General features: G+C 36.0%; 1 protein-coding gene across 2 annotated transcripts in view; it reads left to right on the top strand.

The window, feature by feature from the left end:
- Window positions 1-24,792, top strand: part of GABRA1 (gamma-aminobutyric acid type A receptor subunit alpha1) — a 58,269-nt gene extending 33,477 nt beyond the window's left edge. For both annotated transcript variants that reach the window (XM_082724870.1, XM_082724871.1), the window contains exons 7-10: window positions 2,652-2,795; window positions 11,486-11,638; window positions 15,977-16,179; window positions 21,533-24,792. In XM_082724870.1, coding sequence (XP_082580996.1) covers window positions 2,652-2,795; window positions 11,486-11,638; window positions 15,977-16,179; window positions 21,533-21,844 — 812 coding nt within the window. In that variant the 3' untranslated portion in view covers window positions 21,845-24,792. The remainder of the gene's footprint in view (window positions 1-2,651; window positions 2,796-11,485; window positions 11,639-15,976; window positions 16,180-21,532) is intronic.
- Window positions 24,793-25,373: the final 581 nt, after the last annotated feature.

Raw genomic sequence — 25,373 nt, 5'->3', positions numbered from 1 at the left:
CCAATCAAAGTTTTTTGTCTTCTTTTTAAAATTTTTCTGAGGTAATCTGCTAATTTTTTTAAAATCTGAGCTCAACATTTTGACTAAGTAGCTGAACTCTTTTTAACCTTATCTTCTTTATGCTGACTAGTCTCAAATGAAGGAAGCAGTCATAGGACCTCCTTTCTAAGTACTAAAATGAAGAAATAAGGTATATCACCTATTGTGATGCCTTATATCATGAAACACAAACTTTATTTTTTCTTTAAGTTTTTATTTAAATTTCATTTAGTTTGTTGGGGCACCTAGGTGGCTCAGTCTGTTGAGTGTCTGCCTTCAGCTCAAGTCATGATCCCGGGGTCTTGGGATCAAGCCCCACATTGGGTTCCCTGCTCAGTCAGAAGTCTGCTTCTCCCTCTGCCCCTCCCTCTGTTTATGCTCTCTCATGCTCTCTCTCTTTCTCCCCCCCCCTAAATATTTTTTTAAATCTTTAAAAAAATAAATTCCAGTTAGTTAGCATACAGTGTAATATTATTTTCAGGTGTACAATGTAGTCAGTCCACTCTTCCATAAAACACCTAGTACTCCTCACAAGTGCTCTCCTTTATCCCCATCCCCTGTTTAGCCTTGTGGGTCCACTCTGCATTTTGGGAGATTTCCATTGAGAGACATGGACAATATGTCATCTCCACTTTCACAACAACGCTGAGTTTATTGTAGGTTTCATACACAGTGGAGTTTCTAAGAGATTGCAAGTGTGAGACATTGAATTATATGAAGTTTAAAGGGGATGGTAACAAATTTTTTCATCTAAAACTATATTGGCAGCCTATCAGCAACACATGATGAAGTTCAAAAAAGTAGAGTTCAGGCACTACTGCTAATGATAGTGCAATACAGTAGCAAGAGTTTTTTTTATTTGTTACAAAAATGACACGAGGTTTAGAATTGGTTTCATCCCAAATTACTTGACCACTAAGTATCCCCTTGCTTGGATGTTGAGCATATAATATACAGTTTTTGCCTAGGAAATCCTTATTAATAACAGTAGGGTAGAAAGAATGTCATTCTATGCTCTTACCTCTGTATTTTTTTCCCACTAAATAGCTATTTAAATATTTAAGCCCCTAAATAAGCCAGTCAATGTTTCTGTGCTTTATTTAGTTTGTCATCTGTAAAATGAGACAAACTATATAACCTCTAAAGTCCTTCCATGTTAACAATCAATGATTCTGTGCTACCATAAACTTGAGATGTGTTCTTAGGTTAGACCTTTCCATTTAAAAAAGAAAAATTTACCATGATGGGAAAAATATTTTACTGAATATAAGTTCCTACAAACTGTGAGCAATATGGTTCTTCTCAACTAGTGCTCTGCACTTCTTTGAGGGATTTTTAAAAATAAACATGTTTTAGATGCTAACAAATGCAGTCCTCCTCCTTAAGAATTACAATGCTGAAATGATTCAAAATTTAAGTTAATGGGACATGTTGGATCAATGGTAGGAATTATTTCACAGTGTATATGTATATCAAATCTTTATGTTGTATACTTTAAATACCTTATCATTTTATTTTCAATTTTACCTTAATAAGCCGTGTGTGTGTGTGTGTGTGTAAAAATCTAACAGCATATACTGTCATATACTGTCATTCCACCCCATGTGTTGTACCCACAACTATCTGTTGTACCCAACTTTCTATCTGTGACTAGAAACCAGAAAAGCTATGGAATCCCTTCTTCTCCTTCTCACCCGTTCTGTACAGCTCTCCCCCCAACCTTCCTGAACTACGGATCAGGATTATGACCTCATCTCTCATGTAGAGGATGGCTAGGTTAAAAGTAACATGGAGAATGAAAATGATTGAGAAGTGCAATGAGCTAAATGGTGTAACTCATCAACATCATCATCGTGATAGTAAACATCCATAAAAAGGAGAATTAATTAAAAGAAAGTAAAGTTACACTTCTTTTAAAAATGGGTGCTTGGTAGAATTTCTGGTGTTATATTTCACATGTATCATGACCTTCCCTTGGCCTGACATAATCCAGACCCAGGCTTCTGCCTCTAACTGTATTCCATCTCTCATGTACACAGATTTAGTCACATTGGTATTCCTGCTCTAACTCAAACATATCAAGCTTTTTACCTGGACCAGAGGAAGAAACTTCTTTGTTGACCTATCCCCAAGACATACCCTACTCTCATTTCTGTCATGCATTTAACTGTCATTTCCTCAAGGATCCTCTCTGAGCCCTTCATCTAAAATAGGCCCACATCCTTCATTCTCTACTCCCTTAGCCTCTTGTGTATGGTTTTATGGCATTTAACACTACTTGAAATTATGTGGTTATTAGCTTGTCTGTTTTTGTCCCCATTACTCCTGTGCATATTCCACATCAGGGAAACTTGTTTGTTACGGATTTTTTCAGCAAGGTCCTTTGTCTTTTGTAGATGCTTAATAACCATTTGTTGTAAAAGTGAACAGATGACTGAACAAATCAGGAAAACGTGTTTTAATTTTCCTAAGCTAAGGGACATGGGCTCTTTATTTCCTGGCCTGCTCTCTGGAACCATGCAATTGAAAATAGGAAACTAATAGCACTTACTAGCTAGTGAGGAGTATCAAAGTAACATGACACATGGACATTTTCCTTCCTTTCCTTTCAGATGCCTATACCAGAGCAGAAGTTGTTTATGAGTGGACCAGAGAGCCAGCACGCTCAGTGGTTGTAGCAGAAGATGGGTCACGCCTAAACCAGTATGATCTTCTTGGGCAAACAGTAGACTCAGGAATTGTTCAGTCTAGTACAGGTAAGTGCCAGTTGATTATTCCAGATATGTCAGAAGAAATATAAACAGTTTTTGTGAGAATGTGACAAATCAGTAAGTTCTTCAATAACACAAGTAGAGACAGAGAGAAAATTTCACTAACCTGTGACCAGCTAAGCTAGGAACTAGTGTAAACTCTATGGATTTGTGCCCTTGTATTCCTCACTTAATGTCTTCTGGCCTCTGTTTCTTGGTTTGCAACATAAGATGCTAGTTCTATGTGATCAGGGTAGCAGAGTATTTAGAAATGTGAACTTTGAGAAGAATGTATGGATTAAATTCTTACTCTTCCACTCTGTCTGTTGATTGTGGTCACCTCACAAGGTTGTTAGAAGGTATAAATTAAATCCATAAAGAGTACCTTAATAGCTTCTGGCATATAAAAAAACTCTCAAAAAATGCTAGCTATTAATATTATCTAGGCCTGATCTATTATAAGGAGTCAGTGAATCTTGGTGAATTTGTAGCAGTGATCATTATACATGAGAACTAGAGCATATACTATTAAGCGGCTGGACCCAAATTTTAAATTTTGAAGTTCCTTCAAGAAATAAGAGTTTAGTTATGCAAATATCCATTTGTGACTAAATGTAATGTGATTGTTGGGCTGGAAAACTATAAAAATTTGGATTTTAACCCTCCCTCAATACCAATAATTTTAATTATGTTCAATCAATGAAAGCTTAACAAGAGCCAGAAGTTTTTATAGCTGTCTTTAAAATTTTAAATTAGTTCACCCACTTTGGTAATTTCTTTAAAAATATGCAGTTTGGTAATATATAAGGGCAGATGTGCTATTCTTGTCAGAAAAAATTTCTTCCTTAAATTTCAGGTTTTATAGTTTTATATTAGAACCCTGATAATTCTAACAAGTTCAAGTAATAGGTCAATATATCTTATTCTGGCTATTGGAAAATCCTTGTTTAATGGGATTTGCATTTTGCTTATTTTGTCACAACCATGGCTACTCTGGAAGCCCAAATATTTATGTTTCTTCTTTTGAAAAATGGAGAAGATTGTTGCTCAGTTTTGCCCATGTTAAAAATGCATGTGGCATAGTGGAAAGATTTTAGGCTTTGTAGTGAGAAAGATATGCCCTCAAGTCCTGGTCCTGCCACATAGAAGTCTTGTGACTTTGGCAAAGTTATTTATCCAACTAGAAACTCTGGTTTCCTCTAAAATGTGGGCCTTTTGTACTTTTGCAATAAAGATAAGATGATGTAAAACACTAAGCAGAACATATATATGGTAAGTGCCCAAAATGGTATGTAGTCTGAGATCCCAGAACATGGAAAAATACTGAAAATTTCTCTCACTCATAAGTTATGTGGGAAAACATTCTAAAATGAGCAGTGTTCACCTTTAAAAATCAAATGCTATTATAAACTGGATATTGTGGTAGATACCGGAGAGTCAATCATAGGCAAGGCAGAGAGCTTGCTGTCATGGAATCTAAAGTCTAAGGGAAGACAAACACATAAACTATAATTATCAAAATGGGTGGTAAATGCTGTGATTAACATTTTTGTGAGGGCAGGAACCATATCTATCTTCTGTATCCCTATCATTTACTATAGTAGCTAAAACAGAAGAGGCACTAAATAAATATTGTGAACTAATGAATAAAACAATAAATGTACCCAGCCTAGAATAATCAAGGAGGAATTGCTGCAGGGGTTGACTTTCATGTTGTTAATCTGTATTTGTTGGAAACCAAATAATCACTGTTTTAGGTCCAGAACATTGAAAATAATAAACATAGAACTTTCCCTCAAGAAATTCTCCATTATCATTAGAATAAAGGCTGAGGGATGTGAAAGCAACAATAACTCAACCCCAGTGGCATGCATTCAATAGCAGAAGTAGACACAAGCCAGGAGGGTTACCCAAAGAAAGGAGTGCCTCCACTCTAGTTGTAGTGCTAGTGACCTTGACATGTCATTTCATCCCTCTTTATGACCAATTTCCATGTCAGCAAAGTGAGTGGCTCATTCTGATAAACTTGGAGATGTTTCTGGCTTCATCAGGATTTAGCCTACATACACCGTAGTTATTCAGAAATGATATACAGGCATACGTGGAGCTAGGAGATGAGAGGCAGTGGCCCAACCCCCCATCACCAAACTGACTGTACCTCATACTCTGGGTCTGTTGAAAGTACGTATTCTTTGCTAAAGCAGCAAGTTTATCTGTACAAGTAAGAGCTGTTTCTTGTCATTCCCATAATTGATATTGGTGGGGAGGAAGGGAAGGGAGGTGAGGAAAATAGTGAGCAAATTCTCAGATGCAGGGGTTCAGTTTGGTATACCCTTTCAACCTCACAATAAAACACTGAACTAAACACTTCCTCTGGGTCCACTTTACCTCATCAAAAGTCCACCCTGATAGATTTCTGTGGGAAGAAACAAAGATCTTTTTAAGGTCTTCAATTCCATATTTCACATATCCTTGTGGAGTCCTAAAAATATTAAGATAAATGGCATTGAGTGCTTTCCCTCCCTGTTTTTGCCAGAAGACTAGGAATGATAGCAAGAAAGAGCACCACACGGAGAATGATTAGGTAAAAAACCATCTTCCTCTATCTTAAAATTCTCTGCAGGGAGAGAAGCAATTCAAATCACCTCTTAGAAGGGGTTTCCCTCCTTGCCTGAACCAACTTACATGTGAACACACATTCATAGGTACTACCAGTAATCTCTTTCAAGTCAAATACCTCTAGATCACTTCAGTGACATAGGAGTGGGGTGGAATATGAGGCTCCATCCAATGCTTGGATTTTTTTAATTCAGTACAAAACCATTAAAGTCCCAGTATCTTTCCTGAGGTCTGCCACCAGATTTGGGAGAAGACAGTAAGTTGGAGAGTTAGTTTGAAGTACACCTACTCACCTGGCAGAGAAAAACCTTTAAAGTCACGTGGAAGGATGAGTCCAGTGAGCTCGCAAATCCAATACAATTCTATGTTATCCAATACAATTTATTCACTAATTCCTTCAGCCATTTACTCACTTTCTGTTGTTTGACATTGTAATTGGGCCTGGGAAAGATAGATGAAGGACATTTAGTTCCTGCCCTCAGCAAATTCATAATTGATTGCTGTAAGTAGCTAACATGCTCATGGCATTGTTCTAATATGACAATCCCAGGATATAGGTATTAACGTTATTATATCCATATTGCAGATGGGACATAATTGAAGCCAGAGAGATTTAACTGCTTTTCCTAGATCACACAGCGAGAAAATGGCAGAGCTGAGATTTGAACCTGGGGGTAGTCTAGCTGCAGAGTGTTCAACCACATGACTAGTAACAGGCAACATAGACATGTGTGAAATGCAAGGCTGTGGTACAGCATGGATTTAAGAGTGTGGACTCTGGAATTATACTGTGAAGGTTTAAATGCTGGTTATACTACTTATTAACTGTCTGACCTTTGGCAAGACATTTCTCTGTTCATCTTTTTCTTGCACAATTTGTAGATGATAAAAGGATCTACTTCATGAGCTGCTCTGAGATTGGAATAAGAAAAATGCATGTAACCTGCTTAGCAGAGTGTCTGACATATACAAATTATGTAATAAATATTAGATATTACTATTAATAATGATGATAGAGTTAGTGCAAGGGAGTGACATAACATAAAGAAGTCATTTCTGCTTGAAGTATCAGAGAAGGCAGTTTGGAACTGGACCCCAGACATTGCCCCTTATCTCATCTATCTTACCTTATCTATACTGCATTATGTTTCCTAAGTAATTTTTTAAGGAGAGCCTATACAAAAATTATAACAATGACTAAAGAGCATGAAAATATGACTTATACAAAGAAATATAATAATTAAATCAGTGACCAGGCATAATGATAATATCATGGCCAGAAAATAATAAGAATATAATAATGCGCAATGCCTTTTTAAAATACATAATGGTGCCTTAAAACCTTCATATTTACCAAAGTCAAAGACAGATTTGATCAAAGGAATTTTAGGTTAGCCTTGCTGAATAAGAATGTTTCTTCTTTATGAGTGGCTGTCATTTATCCTTAGAACAAATGACCAAGAGAAATTGTGAGATCCCCTTTCTTAAAGATAGTCTCTCCTGGATGAGTTGATTTAAGGATGACACTGCAGGCTCAAAATGAATGTGGAAAACAAGCATTTTCCCTGACCAGGGGCAATAAGAGTGATCAGCATTCATCCAAGGATCCTTAGAGCACCCATTTACAAAGCCTAGTACATGATCTCCAGAGAAATAACTATAGCCATAAAATGTAAAAAGTAGGGATTGGGGGTAGGGCAAAGAGACTTCTGCAGTTATCTGGTCAATTCATATTTCAGATGAAGAGACAGGTCTAGATTCAGTAGCCTAGAACTCTAGCCATTTTTTTTTTCTTATTTCTATTCCAGAACTCTTTGACACAGATATTAAAATACCAGTTCCTCCCTCAATGATATTTTTGATTTCTCATTCTTATTAAAAAAGCAGCATAAAAACTTGGGAAATACATAGCTTAGAAAACACAAAGTTAAGAATACTTGGAAGGAAAGTGATCTATTAAGGATCTATTATCTATTAGGGACCGATTTATAGGGACCTAATGTTCATTACAACTTTGTTGACATGAATGGTTGCTTTCTAGAGCTGGAGAGAATATATTTCTATCGTTTCTATCTTGCACTCTCAATTTTCACATGACTCAATTTTTTTTTAATGACTTTTGTATCTATCATTTTATTGTATCCTCCCAGCATCCTAGGAAATAGTTACGTAAAGCACTATTATTTTAATCGAACAAATTAGGAAACTGAAGTCAAATAAAGTTAAGCAAAGTATTTACTCTTCAAGTAAATGAAAGCCATTTACTAAACAAACCCTCCAAGCTCCTTTATAGAATTCTATCCCTGCTTCTTTTCTTTCTTCTCCTTAATTTTGTATGGTAATGTATCAGAAATATTGTCACATCTAATTTACAAGTTTCCCTGAGGGTTACATGATATGCAAGGATATTTGAATTACAATTCTTCTAGACTGTTGAATTAGAGGAAAAGAATTTGCCATGCTTAGTGTATAAGCACTTGATGTCTAGAGATTTCTTTCAATTCAATTTAGGAGATTGATTTCTTTGTTGTTGTGCTCTTCTTTTATTTTTAAACTATTACAACATGATTCTGATTTTGCTGCCTTTTTTCTCCTTACTTACATGTTCTGTGCCAAAACTTCTCAGATTTTTTTTTTAATTTAGGAAAATGATTTCAATAGATTTGAAATCCTCCTATTCTTTCTCTAACTTGTTAGTGAGGAAGTGGTTTATAGAACAAATATAATGTGGAATAATAGCTCCTCCAAAATAATATTCTCTGTAGAATCTTCCTAAAATGTCACATTGCAAACAACAAAAGATGATAATGGAATATGTATAGACACTCATCTTTCTGACATTATATGAAAGATGGAATTTTTTCTTTGAGCTGATGACATTTTGTAAACCAGAGTTGAATGAATGGTTAGGAATAATAATGCATACTCCTGAGAGGGTGAAATGTAACATGGCCATGTCCACACAAGACTACATTTTAGTAATCCTGGAAAAATTGGTTTTCTGCCTTTTTCTGAAATTTGAATCACTCATTTCTTTCAGATGACCTTGGAGTCATCACCCAGGGTATCTACAGAAACCGAGAAGAAATTAGTAAACATTGTATTTACCCTCCCAAAGAGAGAGTCTCATGGATGTTAATTTAAGTGAGTGCCCTTACACCTCAATGCGTCCCTTTTCACCATGCACAGATGTTGAATACTTAAAGTATGTAAAACCACGCTATATTCAAAGAACTGTCCTCTTCCAAATTAACTGTCAGTTTGATGAAGGGGATAGAAGGATATAAGTTAGCTAAAATAAAAAGTGTGAGATTTTTATCATAAATGTAAACAGAAGCTATGAATAAATTTGAAGTTACTTACTAGTGATCAGTCAATGGCAATGGTTATTAACAATTAGCAGTGAAAGCATACTTGTGTGTGTGAATGATTTTCTCCTATAAAGAGTAAATGCATTTATTTTACCAATATTTTTACCAATTCTTATTGGAGGGAAAAGAGAAGAAAATGGAGAAGGGAGCCAAAATTTATTTTGAAACTCTTACATAGCATTATCTTAATTAGAGCCCTTATTCTTTATTCTCCCCACAATATACTTCTCACCGTTTTTTTTTTTAAGATTTTATTTATTTATTTGACAGAGAGAGATCACAAGTAGATAGAGAGGCAGGCAGAGTGAGAGGGAAGCAGGCTCCCTGCCGAGCAGAGAGCCTGATGTGGGACTTGATTCCAGGACCCTGAGATCATGACCCGAGCTGAAGGCAGCAGCTTAACCCACTGAGCCACTCAGGCGCCCATACTTCTCACTTTTTTATAGAATAGGAAACTGAGGATTAGAGACTGTAAGCAAGTTACCCATGGCTATCCAGAAAGAAAATAGCATATCTAAGTTTTGAACCCAAATCCATTTGCTTCCAAAGCTAATAAACTTTCCTTTACAGCACATTTCTTCCTATTCCGCTATGGACTGAACCCAACCCAAAGATGAACAAAATATTCAGCAATAATAGATGTGAAGTAGAGAATTTTGTTGGTCATGATACTGAGATGTGAAATGCATGGTAAGGCAAGAAACATGGCACTGAAATGCTTATTAGAGTATGATATGGAGAGTGTTAAATGCAGGTAAGAGTTTGCTTGTCAGTAGGAACACTGGAGACTGTTGATTGTCACACTGGAGAAGGGTGGGACATTTGCTAGTATCATCTAGTGAGTAGAGGTCAAATAATCCCAAAACATATGGGACATCCCCCACAACAAACAATTACCTGGTCTGAAATGTCAATAGTGCTGAGGCTGAGAAATCTTAATGTAGATAATGGAATCCATTAAGGTATTTTAAGACTTTATGTATGCTTTAAAAAGATTACTCTGACATCAAAATTTAGGGAAAACTCGAATGAGGAAGTGATTGGAGATAAACAAGGTAGTTAATAGATCTACAAAAGAGATAAGAGCAGTGACCATGAGATAAGAGATAGACTCAAAGATACTGCACAGGAGAAATTAAAATTGTAATGATCAACTGATTCCTTCCTCTCTCTCTCAGAAGCCGTACTTAACATCCAAGGTTTGATCCCAGGATTTTAGTCTGAGTGAACAGACAGATGAGAGAGTATCATGAATTTAGAGATAGATTTTAAATGGGAAAGCAGCACAGGTATATGCTGGTCATTATTTTTTTTATGGGAAAGGTTAACTAAAGTCAGTTTTTGAACATATTTAGTTGGTGATGTCAATGAAAAATCAGTATTTCTGAAATGTCCAGTAGATATTTGGGAATACAGGTTGATTTTGAAAGCAGTGTCACTTAGGGCTGTGGATTTGGCAGCCCTTTAGATACAAATGAGTCTAGGGGCAGGAAGAGAAGGGAAATTCCTGGTTAGAGCCCCCCCCCCAAAAAAAAAGTGGAAGAAACCTAAAAGCAGAACTACACCAGGAACCTCTATGATTACTTTGCAGAAAGATGAAGAGTGGGATATTAAAAGGTCGTGAACAGTTTTAGCTACATTTGTAGGAGCTGAAGCTAGATGTTCATGGGCTGAGACATAAATCACAGGTTGCATAGGGCAAAATTTGGAGTTGAAAGGAAGGAGAAAGGTGAGATAATTTGAATGCCAAAGAAAGCTATGTTTTCTTAGTAAGAATACACCTATTTCTCTCCTCCCCCCCCCCCAATAGCTAAGTATATACTCAGAGTGGATAAAACTAAAATTTTCTAAGATTTGTAATGGAAAAAATATAACATCAGTTTAGAAAAAAAAAATCCTATAATTTGGGTTGCATGTCAATTGCTTTGGTAAATGAAACTGCTTTTCTGAATGAAATCAGACTTTGATATATACAAAGACATTAAGTGTGCCCAGCTAGTCCATTGTTTCCTAGCCCAGGCTATGATTGGAACAGTTCAAAAGCTAGATTGAAGTGGATTTTCCTGGCCTCCTTTAAAGAATGGTTTGTGTATCTAGGTGGGACCGGAAGAACTGAATGTTTCAAAACCTTCCCAGGTGATTCTGGTGGAGGTATTCCTCAAAATAAATTTTGAGAAATCATGGATTATATCCCACTTTCCTCATTCCAAAGATCAGACTAAGCTAAATGAGTTACCCAGGGCCACAGAGCAGCTGAAAGGAAGTGCTGGCATTAGAACGGGAATTCCCCCAAAGTTGGACACCAAAGCTCCTCATGAGACAGTCTGAATGTCCTCCACAGTGGTAAACTGGGAATTTGATATGTTCTAACCCATTACTCTGTGTCATCAGGATCTTGCACTTTGCCTTCATGGTCATTAAAGCCATTCTGTAAATAGATACTCTATGTCTCTTACATGTTTGATACACCAGAATAAGGGTGTAGCAATATCCATAAGATCTCTGGCACCTCAGTCTTATCCTCAACCCCATTTTGGTGTTTTAATAATGTCTCTGTTCTTTCCTGGATAAACGTTTTCTTTTCTGGAACCAGATGTCACATGGGACATGTTTTAAGTCTAAGATTTTGCTGTTGATGGAAAAAATCCAGAGATAATTTCTTTTCAGGGTCAAATTGCTCACTTTACTGTATGTTTCACCCTCTAGGAGAATATGTTGTTATGACCACTCATTTCCACCTGAAGAGAAAAATTGGCTATTTTGTTATTCAAACGTACCTGCCATGCATAATGACAGTTATTCTCTCCCAAGTTTCATTCTGGCTCAACAGAGAGTCTGTACCAGCGAGGACTGTCTTTGGTAAGTGCCAATCAAGACATACAGGCAAGGGTCTGGAGGGCAAGTTATATTATTCTGGTGACGTTGCAAGTAGAATAAAAAAATAATTATACATTAAAATCTGAAGTTAGCACAATAGAAAGGTTCAAAGAATTACCGTTCTCATTGTGGTGTGATTTAAAAAACAAACAAACAAAAAAAAAAAACCAAAAACCTCTTTCTATAAATAGAAAGCTGGTTTAATGTATGTAGATAAATGCATGTGAATATCAACTAGGCATGTACTATGTTTAAGACTCTTTACTATGGAATAGAAAGCCTTAAGATGTTTATAATCTAATCTGAAGATTATTCATGTGTAGAGATCCCTATGGTATCATTCTTCAAGAATAGGCAAGAATGGAAAATCAGTTATCTCAGGAAAAAAGCAAGACTTTGCTACAAGTGCCCCGAAGAGAGTCTTTTCTTCTGAATTTATCAAAGTGCTGCCAGGTTGAAACTGCCAAATCTTTGCTCTGACAGTAGCCTAGGACCCAGAATGCTTCCAGCTGCAGAGCACAAAAGTAGTTCATTTCAAACTTTTTAAAAAATTATCATCTGTTAATATTAGCTAGTGTTGAAGCCATTTACTAGCACTAAATACTGAACTCTTGTCAAGATGTTTATTTCTATATGTATATTCAGTTTGAGCCCTTTATTCACTGAAAATTAAGAAAAATAGAGAGCATATGTTTTAATTTTATTTTTTAAGAATGAACAATAACACTATAGTGAAAAAGATTTTTTTAAATGTTCACACTTCCTCCTTCTTACCCTAATAAATCTTACTCTTCCTTTTTGAAAATTCTCTAAAGCATTTGAAATGTTTAATAAGTCAAAAACCTTGCTCTTAACATTTTCAACAATCTGATGTCTCAGCCAACTCATGCCCTTTCAGTGAGCATAACTACATATCTGTAAACTCAAATATGGCAAGTATTTCTGTGTATCAAGTTATATATTTCTAAGGTTTTAAGTTCAGTACAATCACAAATACAATTTCCCAAGACCTTTAGCCTTTTAACATTTACTTAGAACACATGTTTCTATTGTTTTTAGTCTCAACTCAGCACTTTCCTCTGTGCTGAATGAGAAGTCTGAGAGGGTCACAGATATTTAAAGAAACAATACACAAAGGGAAAAGAAAAAGGTACAAAAGTTGTACTTTGTAACAGTTTAGTATAAGGCATCCAGAATGCAGCAAAGCTGAAGCCTGTTTTATGTCTTCAAAAGTCATCTTCTTGCTGCTCCATGCTCTCTGTCATTTAGAGGCAATGTGGTCATGTAATTTAGCTGCCAGATAGATCCAAGTTTTAGGTTCCATCTTCATTTGTGTAAGATTCAGTTGCCTAAAAGTAAGGAGTTTGGGGGGTAGGGAAGGAAAGATGGGATCGGGAGGGAGACAAATCATAAGAGACTCTTAATTTCACAAAACAAACTGAGGGTTGCCAAGGGGAGGGAGGTAGGGAGGGGGTGGTTGGACATTAGGAAGGATATGTGCTATGGTGAGTGCTGTGAAGTGTGTAAGCCTGACGATTCACAGACCTGTACCCCTGGGGCTAATAATACATTATATGTTAATTAAAAAATTTTTAAAAAAAGATTCAGTTGACTATAAAATGATAGTACAGTTAAAGTAAAATAGTGCTGTTTAAAAGATTGAGAAGAATAAAATAAAATATGTAAATTATCAGGTTGAATTCTTGGAACTCAGTAGATGCTCAACACTTTTTTGTCACGCACACGCACATGTACGTGTACACACACCCCCTCTCTTTATGTCCTTAATTTATGGATACATTTAGTTTAAGAGCATACATTTCCAAATTAGCTTCTGACAGTTGCCTACATGAACCAAATTTTGAAAAAAAAAAATGGAATTCACTCTAGCAGAGATTTATTAACAAGGACTGAAGTTGTCAATTAACATTGTTCAACATTGTATCAAAAAGTTGATAGCCATTAACTTTGTTCGTGGTATCAGGTTCAATGCTAAACACTATTACAGTAGTTTATTTAATACCCATAATAGCCCTCTGAGTTAGACTTATTAATTTATAAAGAAATAATTTTTTAAAAGATTTTATTTATTTATTTGACAGATCACTAGCAGGCAGAGAGGCAGGCAGAGGGAGGAAGGGAAGCAGGCTCCCTGTTGAGCAGAGAGCCTGATGCTGGGCTCAATTCCAGGACCCTGGGATCATGACCTGAGCCGAAGGCAGAGGCTTTAACCCACTGAGCCACCCAGGTGCCCCAAGAAATAATTTTTTTAAAAAAAACAACAGAAGTTCAGAATTGTGAGGCAATTTTCCCAAGGTCATTCAGCAATTAAAGAACTGGGATTTGAAAACTGGGTTGTTCTGTTCCTCAAATACTGACATTTAATTACCTTGCTCTTTGCTCATGTTAACATTGATAGGTAAATTTAAGGGCTGTTTACCAGTCACTATTTCTTAAACCATTTGTTGGTTATATAATATAGGTAATGCTCCAGAACTTTCTGTAACATCTCCAGTTTAAAGTAAGTCCATTCCTACATCTGTGGTCATGTATCAAAAATGTGATTTAATAGAAGTCTCTGTTTCTTCTTTATTTTTTTAATTTTTAAAAAAATTTTTTTTATAGACATATAATATATTTTTATCCCCAGGGGTACAGGTCTGTGAATCGCCAGGTTTACACACTTCACAGCACTCACCATAGGACATACCCTCCCCAGTGTCCATAACCCCACCCCTTCTCCCAACCTCTGTGTTTCTTCTTAATCTTCTAACTTCCTAACGTAGGAAGTGTTGCAAAGATCATCTACCTTAAAATTCACGGAAAACTAGGGAATTTTGGATGGTTTAAAAAAGGGGTACGTGGGTGGCTCAGTGGGTTAAAGCTTCGGCTCAGGTGATGATCCCAGGGTCCTGGGATCAAGCCTTGCATCAGGTTCTCTGCTCAGCAGGGAGCCTGCTTCCCCCTCTCTCTCTGCCTGTCTTTCTGCCTACTTGTGATCTCTGTCTGTCAAATAAATAAATAAAAGCTTAAAAAAAAAAAACTGCTATGAAAAATGAACTACCTACCAGCTTTGTTATACTACTGATTCTCTAAAAATTAATCAAAAAGTGTAATTATAGACAAGTTTTATACAAATCTGATGACAAAATCTTCCATAGCAATAATTTATCATCTTTAAAATGTTTTATATATTTTTACATTTAATCCTCAAATAATCTTGTGAATAACTGTGCAGAAATTTTTCTTAGAATTTCAGCAACGATAGGTAGTTGAGAGAATGGAATCTAAATGACCCCTCTTACAGATATGGAGACTGGGGTCCCTAGACCTGAATTTTCCTATGTGGCCATTGAGTTAGTAAGTGGTAAGTTTGGGACTAGTCAAGGGAAGAGGTGAGAAGTTTTTCCATACCATATAGCTTACTGGGTTACTGTGAATTTTTTTAATACTGTGAATTTTTTAATACCCTTTCAAATAGCTTGCAAGGTATCTTATAATATTCTATTCCTACTGCAAATAATTATCCAAATAAGCTAAAAGCAACTGACTTGAAAACTGCTTTGAATATTGGCAACTTTAATCACTAAGGATGGATGTGCAGACTGAGGGCAGATGAGGCAATATTAACAGAGAAAAAGAGTGCTCCAAGGTTTATTTTGTCACTTCTGTGCTGTGTGCCCTCAAGGAAGTGACACGCAACATATTTCAGGAGTTTCTTCAAAAGAGGAGCTATATCAGAATTAGGAGGGAAAGAGAGTGTAAAGCAGAAGAGTTTGTAACAAAATACTATCCTCAAATTATTAATTTAAAATAATGTAACAAGATATTATCCTAAAACAATTCAATTATCTATCAATGATTAACAAAAAGCTATTGGCTTCTTGGTTTATACATTTAGGATATGCAGATAGAATATTAAATAGAGCTGAGGATCCAGCAATTTCTTGTGGGTCAGAGACAATGATGATCAGTGCTTTCAGTTTCATGGAGTTGGGTGAGACAGTATTACTTCCTTTTCTGCTGAGGATACCTTATTCAAGGCACCCATTTAAAGGAATTCATGATCTTATTAACTGCTTCTCAATAGCAGAACAGTTTATCCCTCCAACAGTTTATCCCTCAATAAAGCTGTACAGTGAACAGCCCACTACACTGGGGTTAAGTTAAAACTCATCCATCCCAAATCAAAATGGGATGAACTAAAAAACACACTGTATCTATGGTCCTGCTGGTTTCCCTTTGCACAAGTAGACTGACCTTCAGTGATCAAATTTTGTGATGTGAACCCACAGATTCACTTAATTTCTTTCTTTACAGGAGTAACAACTGTACTCACCATGACAACTTTGAGTATCAGTGCCAGAAATTCCCTCCCTAAGGTGGCTTACGCCACTGCTATGGACTGGTTCATTGCAGTGTGCTATGCCTTTGTGTTCTCAGCTCTGATCGAGTTTGCCACAGTCAATTATTTCACCAAGAGAGGTTATGCATGGGATGGCAAAAGTGTGGTTCCAGAAAAGGTGAGTACTTTAATATCCCCTATGATCTGTCACTGGTATGTTTTATTCAACCTGTGAGATGGCATGCTTGGACTTTGGGAAATGGATGAAGAGTGCAGACACAGAGTAATGAGAATTCTCTGTTTCCTAAATCATAAGTGACTGTCTGCTGTGGCAATTTTGATACTGCCAAAGAGAGAGGTTATTTTAAGGGGGCCGATGTGCAGAGTAGAGTGAAGGAGATAAAAGAGAGACGAACGTAAACATTTATTCTCAAATATGTTTTCCTGGGGTCTCTATTGATTTAAGAACAGTTTTAATCAACTTGACATTAGGTGCAAATAAATTTATACCATTGTAATTTGAACTTGAAAATAATAGTCTTTTTGTTGTTTTCAGAGCTTAATCACTTTGGTCATAAAAATTATTAACTCTAATGCCTCTGTTGAACTTAGTTTACAAAATGTATTATCTCCAATTTCAGTGAAGTAAAGGACAGGAAATATATTTCCTTTCCAAATTAAAGGTTTGCTGTGAGGATCATACACAAATCACAGAAAAATTCTTCATTATAGAAAATTATCAAGTCAAGCTCATTACTGTTTCTCTAAATTACAACCTAATTTGGAGTGTATTTTAAAGCACATGTGGTGAGGATATTTCTACCTCTATTGCTTGAAGGAAAAATATGTCAAAATGCAAGTGAGTCTTGGGATGGTAGAAAGAAGGTCAAAGTCAGAGACACAGAGATTCTAAGATGTCTAGAAATAATCTAGGAGGAATCACTCTATAGCAGCTTTTTCCCAAAATTCTATTCCTCAGATTACTAGTATCATGAGTTAGTCTCTAAGAATAAAGTCTGGTTGAATACTCCCAAATAATGCTGCGTTCTATATCATAGAGTCTCAGGATATCCAAGAATCTAAAAGGGTTTATAGTAAAGAGATTAACTGTGGTATTTTTCTCAGGGCTTCACAGATGTACTAGAAAAGAGAATCCTTTGTGGTGGAAACATCTACCATATTTAAACTAATTTAAAGTGTTAGCTATTATAGGATGGGCCATTAATATATGCATAAGTAGGAAAGAAAAGATGCTGCCAAGTAAAAGCTCCTTTAGATTTACCCCTCAGGCACAGATGAATCAGCTGAACACCCCAGTGGTCTCCTACACAAGTAAAAGCAAAAAGAAAGTCTGTGTAGAATGCATTATGGCAGCCAACAGAACCTGAACCAGGCCCTCGAAATTCACTTGTCTTAAAACATGCTTGCTAAGTATGAAAAAAAAAATTTTTTTTCTCTTAATTTGCAAACCAAGGACCTTGGCTCAGGTTCAGTAGAGAGAAAGGACAAGACGAAGGGATTTGCATTTACCAGTTGGAGGGAGGAGAGAAAGAGTGAGGACAGAGTGACAGTCAGATCCGTACTTTAGCCATTGATGGTCTCCATTTGTTCTAGAACAGAAGGGCAGCCCAAAGGAGAGTGAGCCAAACATGGAAAATAGTTAATCATAAGATACTACCAAGTGTAAGACATAGCCCAGAGTCTCAGATGTGAACCTTTTTAAATGCACATCTCAGAATCGGGGAAATAGTCTGCTAAAGTGCTTCAGAATTAATGGTACGCAAACTTGGGTGATAGACAGCTGAAAAGTGATATGCCAACTGTGGGAAAAATTGCTTTTCTAGCTGAATACTTTCTTTGCTGCAAGAGGCCAGTGTCTTTCTGATTCTGTCTCATCAGTGTCAGTATCAGTATCATGAATTTCGTCTGAAAAACATACAATTTGGATTGAGGCATTGGTTGAGCTCAGAGTCCACTTTATATTTATCTCTGTCTGACCCTGTATTTTTTTTTTCAAGTGCTATGTCTCATCGAAAATACTCTAATCTCCATCAATCTACAGCCCATGTTATTCAGCATATAAATATAGATGTAGGTAGTGTCATTATCCTATCTATATATATGCATATATATTTATCAGTAATTCATCTAAGCTCATCCCAATGAGAAAGATAACACTTTCTGTAAATTATCTATGCCTCTAAAATCATCTTCCCCCGGGCTTAGCCAGTTTCATTTGCTTATATCAGGGAGTGTGAGCACAGTGTGAACCAGGTCTCATTTTGACATTCAGAGAAGATGAATAAAATATGTTTTCTATGACCAGGTGAGTGTTTTCAGGAGAGTTAAATTTTCGGTCTTTAACATGGTATAACTTGAAATTAAAAAGCAAATTTCTGTAAGTCATCGCATTATCAACAGAGGATTCAGGAGCCTGCTTAAAATCCATGTTCATATGGTAAATTGCTAAAAGAAATACCAATTTCTTAAAGAATATGGGGGAACTCAACATTCTCAAAAGTTTAGAAAGATAATCAAGTATTCTTTCCTGATAAGCCAACCACGTATTTCTCAATATTGTATTCAATATGATGTTGCAAAAAAAAAAAAAGTTCTTAACTTGAGAAGCGTTAGTATTGGAGTATTATAATAATTTGAGACTAGGAAAAATAAAATATATCAATAATATAAACTCTTCTCCAAGAATCATTCCTGCTACAGATTATTTGTTTCAATTTATCTAACAGAATGTCTGTCACTCAACAAGTTTTGATTATATTGGAACCCATTGCCTCTCTTCCACAATAGAGTACATAAATATTTTATCTAAAGGACATGCATGGTTTTTAATATAGTCTGCAATGTTAGAACTTTTATTTTTAAGAAATGGACTAACACAAGTTCAGTTTGGCTGTTTAACTGTGTTGAAATAAACCATATCTATTCTTTCATTCCAGTAAAGATGATACAAAGTGTTACATTAATTTCAGGTGTACAACCTAGTGATTCCCCAACTGCATACACTAATGCTGTGCTCACCACAAGTGTAGCTACCAGTGGTCACCATACAATGCTGTTACAATACCATTGACTATATTCCCAATGCTGTGCCTTTTAATCCTATGATGTATTCATTCTGTAACTAGAAGCCTATATTTCTCACTTCCCTTCACCCATTTTGCCTATCCACCCCTGTGCCCTCCCCTCTGGGAACCAATAATTTGTTCTCTGTATTTATGGGTTTCTTGTGTTTATTTATTCATTTGTTTTGTTTATTAGATTCCACATATAAGTGAAATCATATGGTATTAGTCTTTCCCTGTGTGACATACTAAACCATATTTATTTTTGACCTGTAGTCACTTTGACATTGAAAGAAAGAATCACTTTTACTTGCATTATTATTGTACAAATAATTATGGAAATTTCTGTCACTCTTTATAAAGCTTAACCAAATCTGTCTTCACTATAAAATAGGAGTACATCTGAAGTAAGTGGCCTTACTTTTTTTTTTAAAGATTTATTTATTTCCTTGAGAGAGAAAGAGAGAGAGCGCGAGCGCATGAGTGGGGGGAGGGGCATAGAAAGGGAGAAAGAGAATCTCAAGCAGACTCCACACTGAGCAGGGAGCCTGATGCGGGGCTTGATCTCAGGACTCTTAGACTATGACCTGAGCCAAAACTGAGAGTTGGACTCTTAACTAACTGAGCCACCCAGTGCCCCTAAGTGGCCTTACTTTTAATGACGTTATACTAGAAAGAAAAAATTCTGGGCTTTTTGTCATGCCCTAATATAATTCTTAAGGATTTGGGGGGGGGGGGAGGGAATAGCAGGTCACAGGGCTGGATAATTAAAAAAAAAAAAAAAATTAAACTGTTAAAATTCCTGACTAGTGTGCCTTGTGAAAAGCAACAGGTCTTCTGGTAGTGATATTTTATTCTGATTCAATAATAAAAATACAAATTTTCCAGAGAGCATTGAGTCTGGTTGGTCAAGTTTAGCGGCTCATCAGTATTCTCTGTATACCCTTTTGCAGTTTCTGTAACCAGACTCTGCTCTTGAGGAATTCTGATTGAAAATATGAGATTGTGCACAAGAGATTTGCCCTTTAAAAATTTTTAACTAGTGGTTTAGTGTGCACAAAAGAAAGAGAACTACTCTGTTATGCCAGTGCTGTCCAGCAGAAATATGTGAGTCACAAATGTGAACCATATATATAATTTAAAATTTTCTAATTAGCCTTAATTAAAAAGTACAAACCAGTGCAACTAAATTTTCTTTTTTTTTTCTTTCTCAAGTTTTTATTTGACTTCTAGTTAATGTACAGTATGATACTAATTTCAGGTGTAGAATTAGTGACTTATTAATATGATTTAACCAATATACCAAAAATATTTTATTTATAATAGGCCTTCAGAATCCTATACATATTTTATACTTACACACTAGTCACATTTCAAGTTCTCAATAGTCGCAAGTGACTAGTGGCAACTGTATCAGACCACATAGCTGTAAACAATGATCTGCTTCAGTTTTTAGAAATTTCTTTATGACAGAAACCCCAAGAAATGCTGCAGTTGTGATTCATTGTACAGGTAACATGGACAAGCAGCTGACATGGAACAAGAACTGACTTCGGGATACCCTGAATAACTCAGCTTGATCACTTGCCCACTGGCAACATGGCGAGAAGGAGCTAACTAATAGTTAGTTCAGCACCTTACTATTGTAAAACAAACCACTCCAAAACTTAGTGCCTTAAACCACCACACTTTGGGGCTGGGAACAACTTGGTGGTAGTTCCATTAGTAGACTATGGGCTCAGCAACATGGTTGCAGTACACAAGAGGCTCCACCAGGGGGAGATCATCTGCAGTAGCCACTCATTCTTCTGGGGCCTGGTACTGGCTGGGCCTCTCCCTGCATGTGATGTCTGGTCACCCAGTTTTCCAGTCCAGACTTCTTCATGAGGCAGTAGTATGTCTCCAGAGGGTAAAGGCTGAGGCTACAAAGCTTCTTGAAAATAGGTTTCTACACTGGCGTCATCTCACTCTACCTCCTGATGGGAAAGCCAGGAAAGTACTGGGTACTTTTTTCCAGCTTTATTGAGATACGTGACATTGTGTAAGTTTGAGGTATACAGTGTGGTTCATATGATACACTTATGTATTGTGAAGCCATCACTACCATAGCATCAGTTACCATCTCCTTCCTGTCACATAGTTACCATTTCTTTTTTGTGGTGAGAACATTTAAGACCTATTCTTATCAACATTCAAGTCTAGAATATGTATTATATTAGCTGTAAACACTGTGCTGTATGGTAGATGCCCAAACTTGTCCATTTTATAACTGGGCATTTGTGTCTGCTTTTTTAAATCATCTCCATAATACAGTCATATATCACATTTCTCACATTTTAAACAAATAATAGGTTTGGGTTCCAAAGTAAAGGTCACTTTGCTCAGCAACTTATAAACTTCCTTCCCACAGCTGACTGAACAAGATGCTTTTACTCTTTCCTTCTACAGCCAAAGAAAGTGAAGGATCCTCTCATTAAGAAAAACAACACTTATGCTCCAACAGCAACCAGCTACACCCCTAATTTGGCCAGGGGTGACCCTGGCTTAGCCACCATTGCTAAAAGTGCAACCATAGAACCAAAAGAAGTCAAGCCGGAAACAAAACCACCAGAACCCAAGAAAACCTTTAACAGCGTCAGCAAAATTGACCGACTGTCAAGAATAGCTTTCCCGCTGCTATTTGGAATCTTTAACTTGGTCTATTGGGCTACATATTTAAACAGAGAGCCTCAGCTAAAAGCCCCCACCCCACATCAATAGGTCCTTTCATTCACATTCTGTTGTTCAGTCCTCTGCACTGGGAATTGCTTTCTGTTCTCAACGCAGTGATTCCCACCTGCTTTATTGCCTCTGTCTTAAAGAATTTGAAGGTTTCCTTATTTCCATAATTCATACAAGAACAACAGACCCCTGTCCAGCAGTCCTGAGCAAAGCAGAGCATACAGCTGAGAGACAGGATTCTGAGAGAGGAAGCAAGAGAGAAAAGTCATGACAGAAGGAGACAGAATGGAAGAGAGAGGAAAGGTGGGGGACTAGGTCCAAGCTAAGAGGAAAAGTAGAAGGAAAATAAAACTTTAACTCTATTAACTCCAGGTCATTTGTAGATATATATTTCCAAGTATTCTTAAAAAAAAAAAAAAAAAGAGAGAGAGAGAGAGAGAGATACTGTATATGTCAAAAAATATTTTTATGTGGAGGTGTTTCAAGGAATAAATTATAAATGTTTAATGAAATTTTAAAAATCTATGTCTTTATTGCACAAACTGCTGTGTGGTTTACATTTTGTTTTGTTTTTTAAGATGATGTATAGCTTTAACACTTTGTTTCCAAAGCTAAAGATCCCTGTTTAAAAATGGCTAATGCATTATTCTGTTGTTAAAGGCATTTTAAAATTCATGAAAATTGCATAGGCAAACAAGTAGTTCCTTACCGTTAACCACATTTAATCCAAAAGAGAGAAATGGTTTAATAAATAAGTTACTTCACCATCATCTGAGCTTTTATCACTAGATTCAATGAGGAATCATTTTAACAGAGACATACACTCATTAAAACCAAAAACTAAAATAAATAAATAAATAAATAAAACAGTTAAAAAATACTCCCTTTGCCACCCTGTCTATATGCAGATAGCACATGGGTCCAATGATCACTTGATTCTCATTACGAAAAGATGTTTTCAGAGGGGCAAACATATTTTGCAAGCTCTAGAATTGTTGAATGTATTATTTTATATAACAATACATTAAAAGCTTTAGATTGAAATTTATGATTAGTAAATATAGATTATTATATAAATTATGTATGTAAATATACAGCATGAGATTGTACATTTTTTACTTTTTTAAAGTTGTGTTCTTACAATATTGTGTAGGACTCACCGCTCTTAGCTGTTAGAATGTTGTGAAGTGCTACGGAAATACCTTAGAGCCTGCATTATAAACAGAACAGCCTGTGGGAATCAGATGGAATTTAAAATAGAAGGGTATAAAGCCCACTTATATAGAGAAAGCCTATAATTGTAAACTATCATCCAGTGTGCAGTAGTAAATCAGTTGCTCTCTGCTCAAGTCATGCCACATTTCCCTATTTGAGGCTCTTATAAAATAGAGAGAAAATGGAAAAGCATTAGTTGGAGCTAGAAAATCAGCTGTATAATATTGCTATAATTACTGATACCAACTATCTCAATAAGTGTTGTACCATATGTAGCATTAAATATAAAAACACATGAAAGAATGTACAGGAAATAGCTTTTATTGAGTAACATTATTACATTTCATTTATACTGTAGCAATATATTTGTAGGTTTACTATGTAAGGGCTTTAACTACAAGAGGTTCATTAATACTCCCTATAAAAATTCTGGTCTGTTTCATTACTTCCCAGATGTTTTAGAGATGAATATTTATGCAGAAGGTATTTTTGAAGTCTCCTTTTGTCTGATAGAATTTCAGAGATGTTTAAAATTAGCATCCAGAATCCGCAGGTCATAGTCTAACCACATTTAGAATAAATACTACAACATAAACCTATCAGCATAATTGCCAAATAAGTCTGTTGGGATCTGTACCCAAGTTTTGAGCAATGTTTCTTTCAAAAAGCTGCTATCCAATGATATAGGAAAAAACAGTTTGTGTTTTCCTAAACAAACTCTGGTTTTCTTTTTTAAATGTGCTTTATTGTTTGATTTGGTCCTGCCTAAATTCAATGAGCTAGGCCAATAAAGACTGAACCAAGGACGTTTCATCCTCTGGTATCATGTGTAGATATCATGTATAGAAAATAAAATGAAATATGGCTCTAACCTCTGTGTTGCTGTTTATATGTTATTTTTCGGCGTTAACTCAGTGTGTTTATTAAGAGCATTTTACCTTCCAGACTCCTCACGGCTAACATTTTGTCTGTATTTTGCTCATTAGATGTGAATATTTCTTATTAGTCTGCTTTCTGCTATGCAATGATTGCATTTCTATCATTTCTTAGTTTGTTAGTATGTGTGGATAGTATTCTATTGTATAAATTGATTGCACAATTTATCAAAGACAAATTATTCTATGTAGCTTTTCTACAGTGCTTTGCTAAACCATGTAATACTAGTTAAGTCTTCCTTGAAAATAAAGATACACTCTTATAGAGGACAGTTCCTGTTTACTCCCAGGAACATTTTTTAAAAGATGACACTGAATGTTTATTGCACCTTAGTGCAGTGAAGTGGCAATAAAACCTAACATGAATCGAGGTTGTTTATGGCAGATGCATGTATTGCTTTACAGAGTTTAGCAAAAGCTCTTAATTTTATGTCATACTGTATTCTATTCTAATAATAAAGCTAACATTATTCAATAACCAAATGGAATGCTTGACTCTCCTTTCATATTATCCTAGGACCTACCACTGACCTGCTTTAAACATTTTCACATGGGAGCACCTTAAAGTGCCAAGTGCTAACAAGAATCTAGGGTACAGAGAAGAGTTTTGAAGCTGTGTCAATATTCTGACCCTAAACTATGAATGAATCACTTTGTAAAGAGGAATTAGGACGTCCGTGTGGCTCAGTTGGTTAAGCCACTGCCTTTCGCTCAGGTCTTAATCCTGGGATCCTGGTATTGAGTCCCACATCGGGCTCCCCACTCAGCAGGAAGTCTGCTTCTCCCTCTGACCTTCTCCCCTGTCATGCTCTCTCTCACTCTCTCTCTCTCTCTCTCTCAAACAAATAAATAAAATCTTTAAAAAAAAAAAAAGAGGAATTATTGTGCAACCAGTAGCACTTCAGCTCAAAATTTATAAAACATAAATAGAAGAGAATCAAAATGCTGAAATGATAGTAGAATATCTATTGTCAATACTGCAAATCTATTTTCTGATCTACTTTGCAGAGACTGCGGTTTAATTGTTTTGAGTGGGGCGTCTGAGCATTGTCATTTGAAAAGCTCCCTTGGGGCTATTCCATTCCTCAGTGTTTCTGTGATCATGAAATCAGATTAAAGTACAAAACACTTACAATCACTTGAAAGACAATAGAAAAATGATTTCAATGACAGGCATAAACCTGTACCAGGTTTCTACAGACAAGACTGTGCAAGGCAAAATCTTTATGTGTCAGACGGTGGCCAGGCAAAAACAAAATAAATTCTATCTCTACAAATAATCGCTAAAAAAAAAATGATTGAGGATTTAGCAAAATTAATAATTTTTAAATCCTCCAACCAAATTGTTTATTCAATCCAAATAAAACTGCTCATGTAAACCAACTGAATCCGTATATACTTATTTCTTGGCTCTTACA

The sequence above is a fragment of the Mustela nivalis genome, assembly GCF_964662115.1.
Source record: "Mustela nivalis genome assembly, chromosome: 3".
NCBI classification, from domain to species: domain Eukaryota; kingdom Metazoa; phylum Chordata; class Mammalia; order Carnivora; family Mustelidae; genus Mustela; species Mustela nivalis.
Note: the sequence above shows the minus strand (reverse complement) of the source record. Positions and strands in the feature narration are given on the sequence as shown.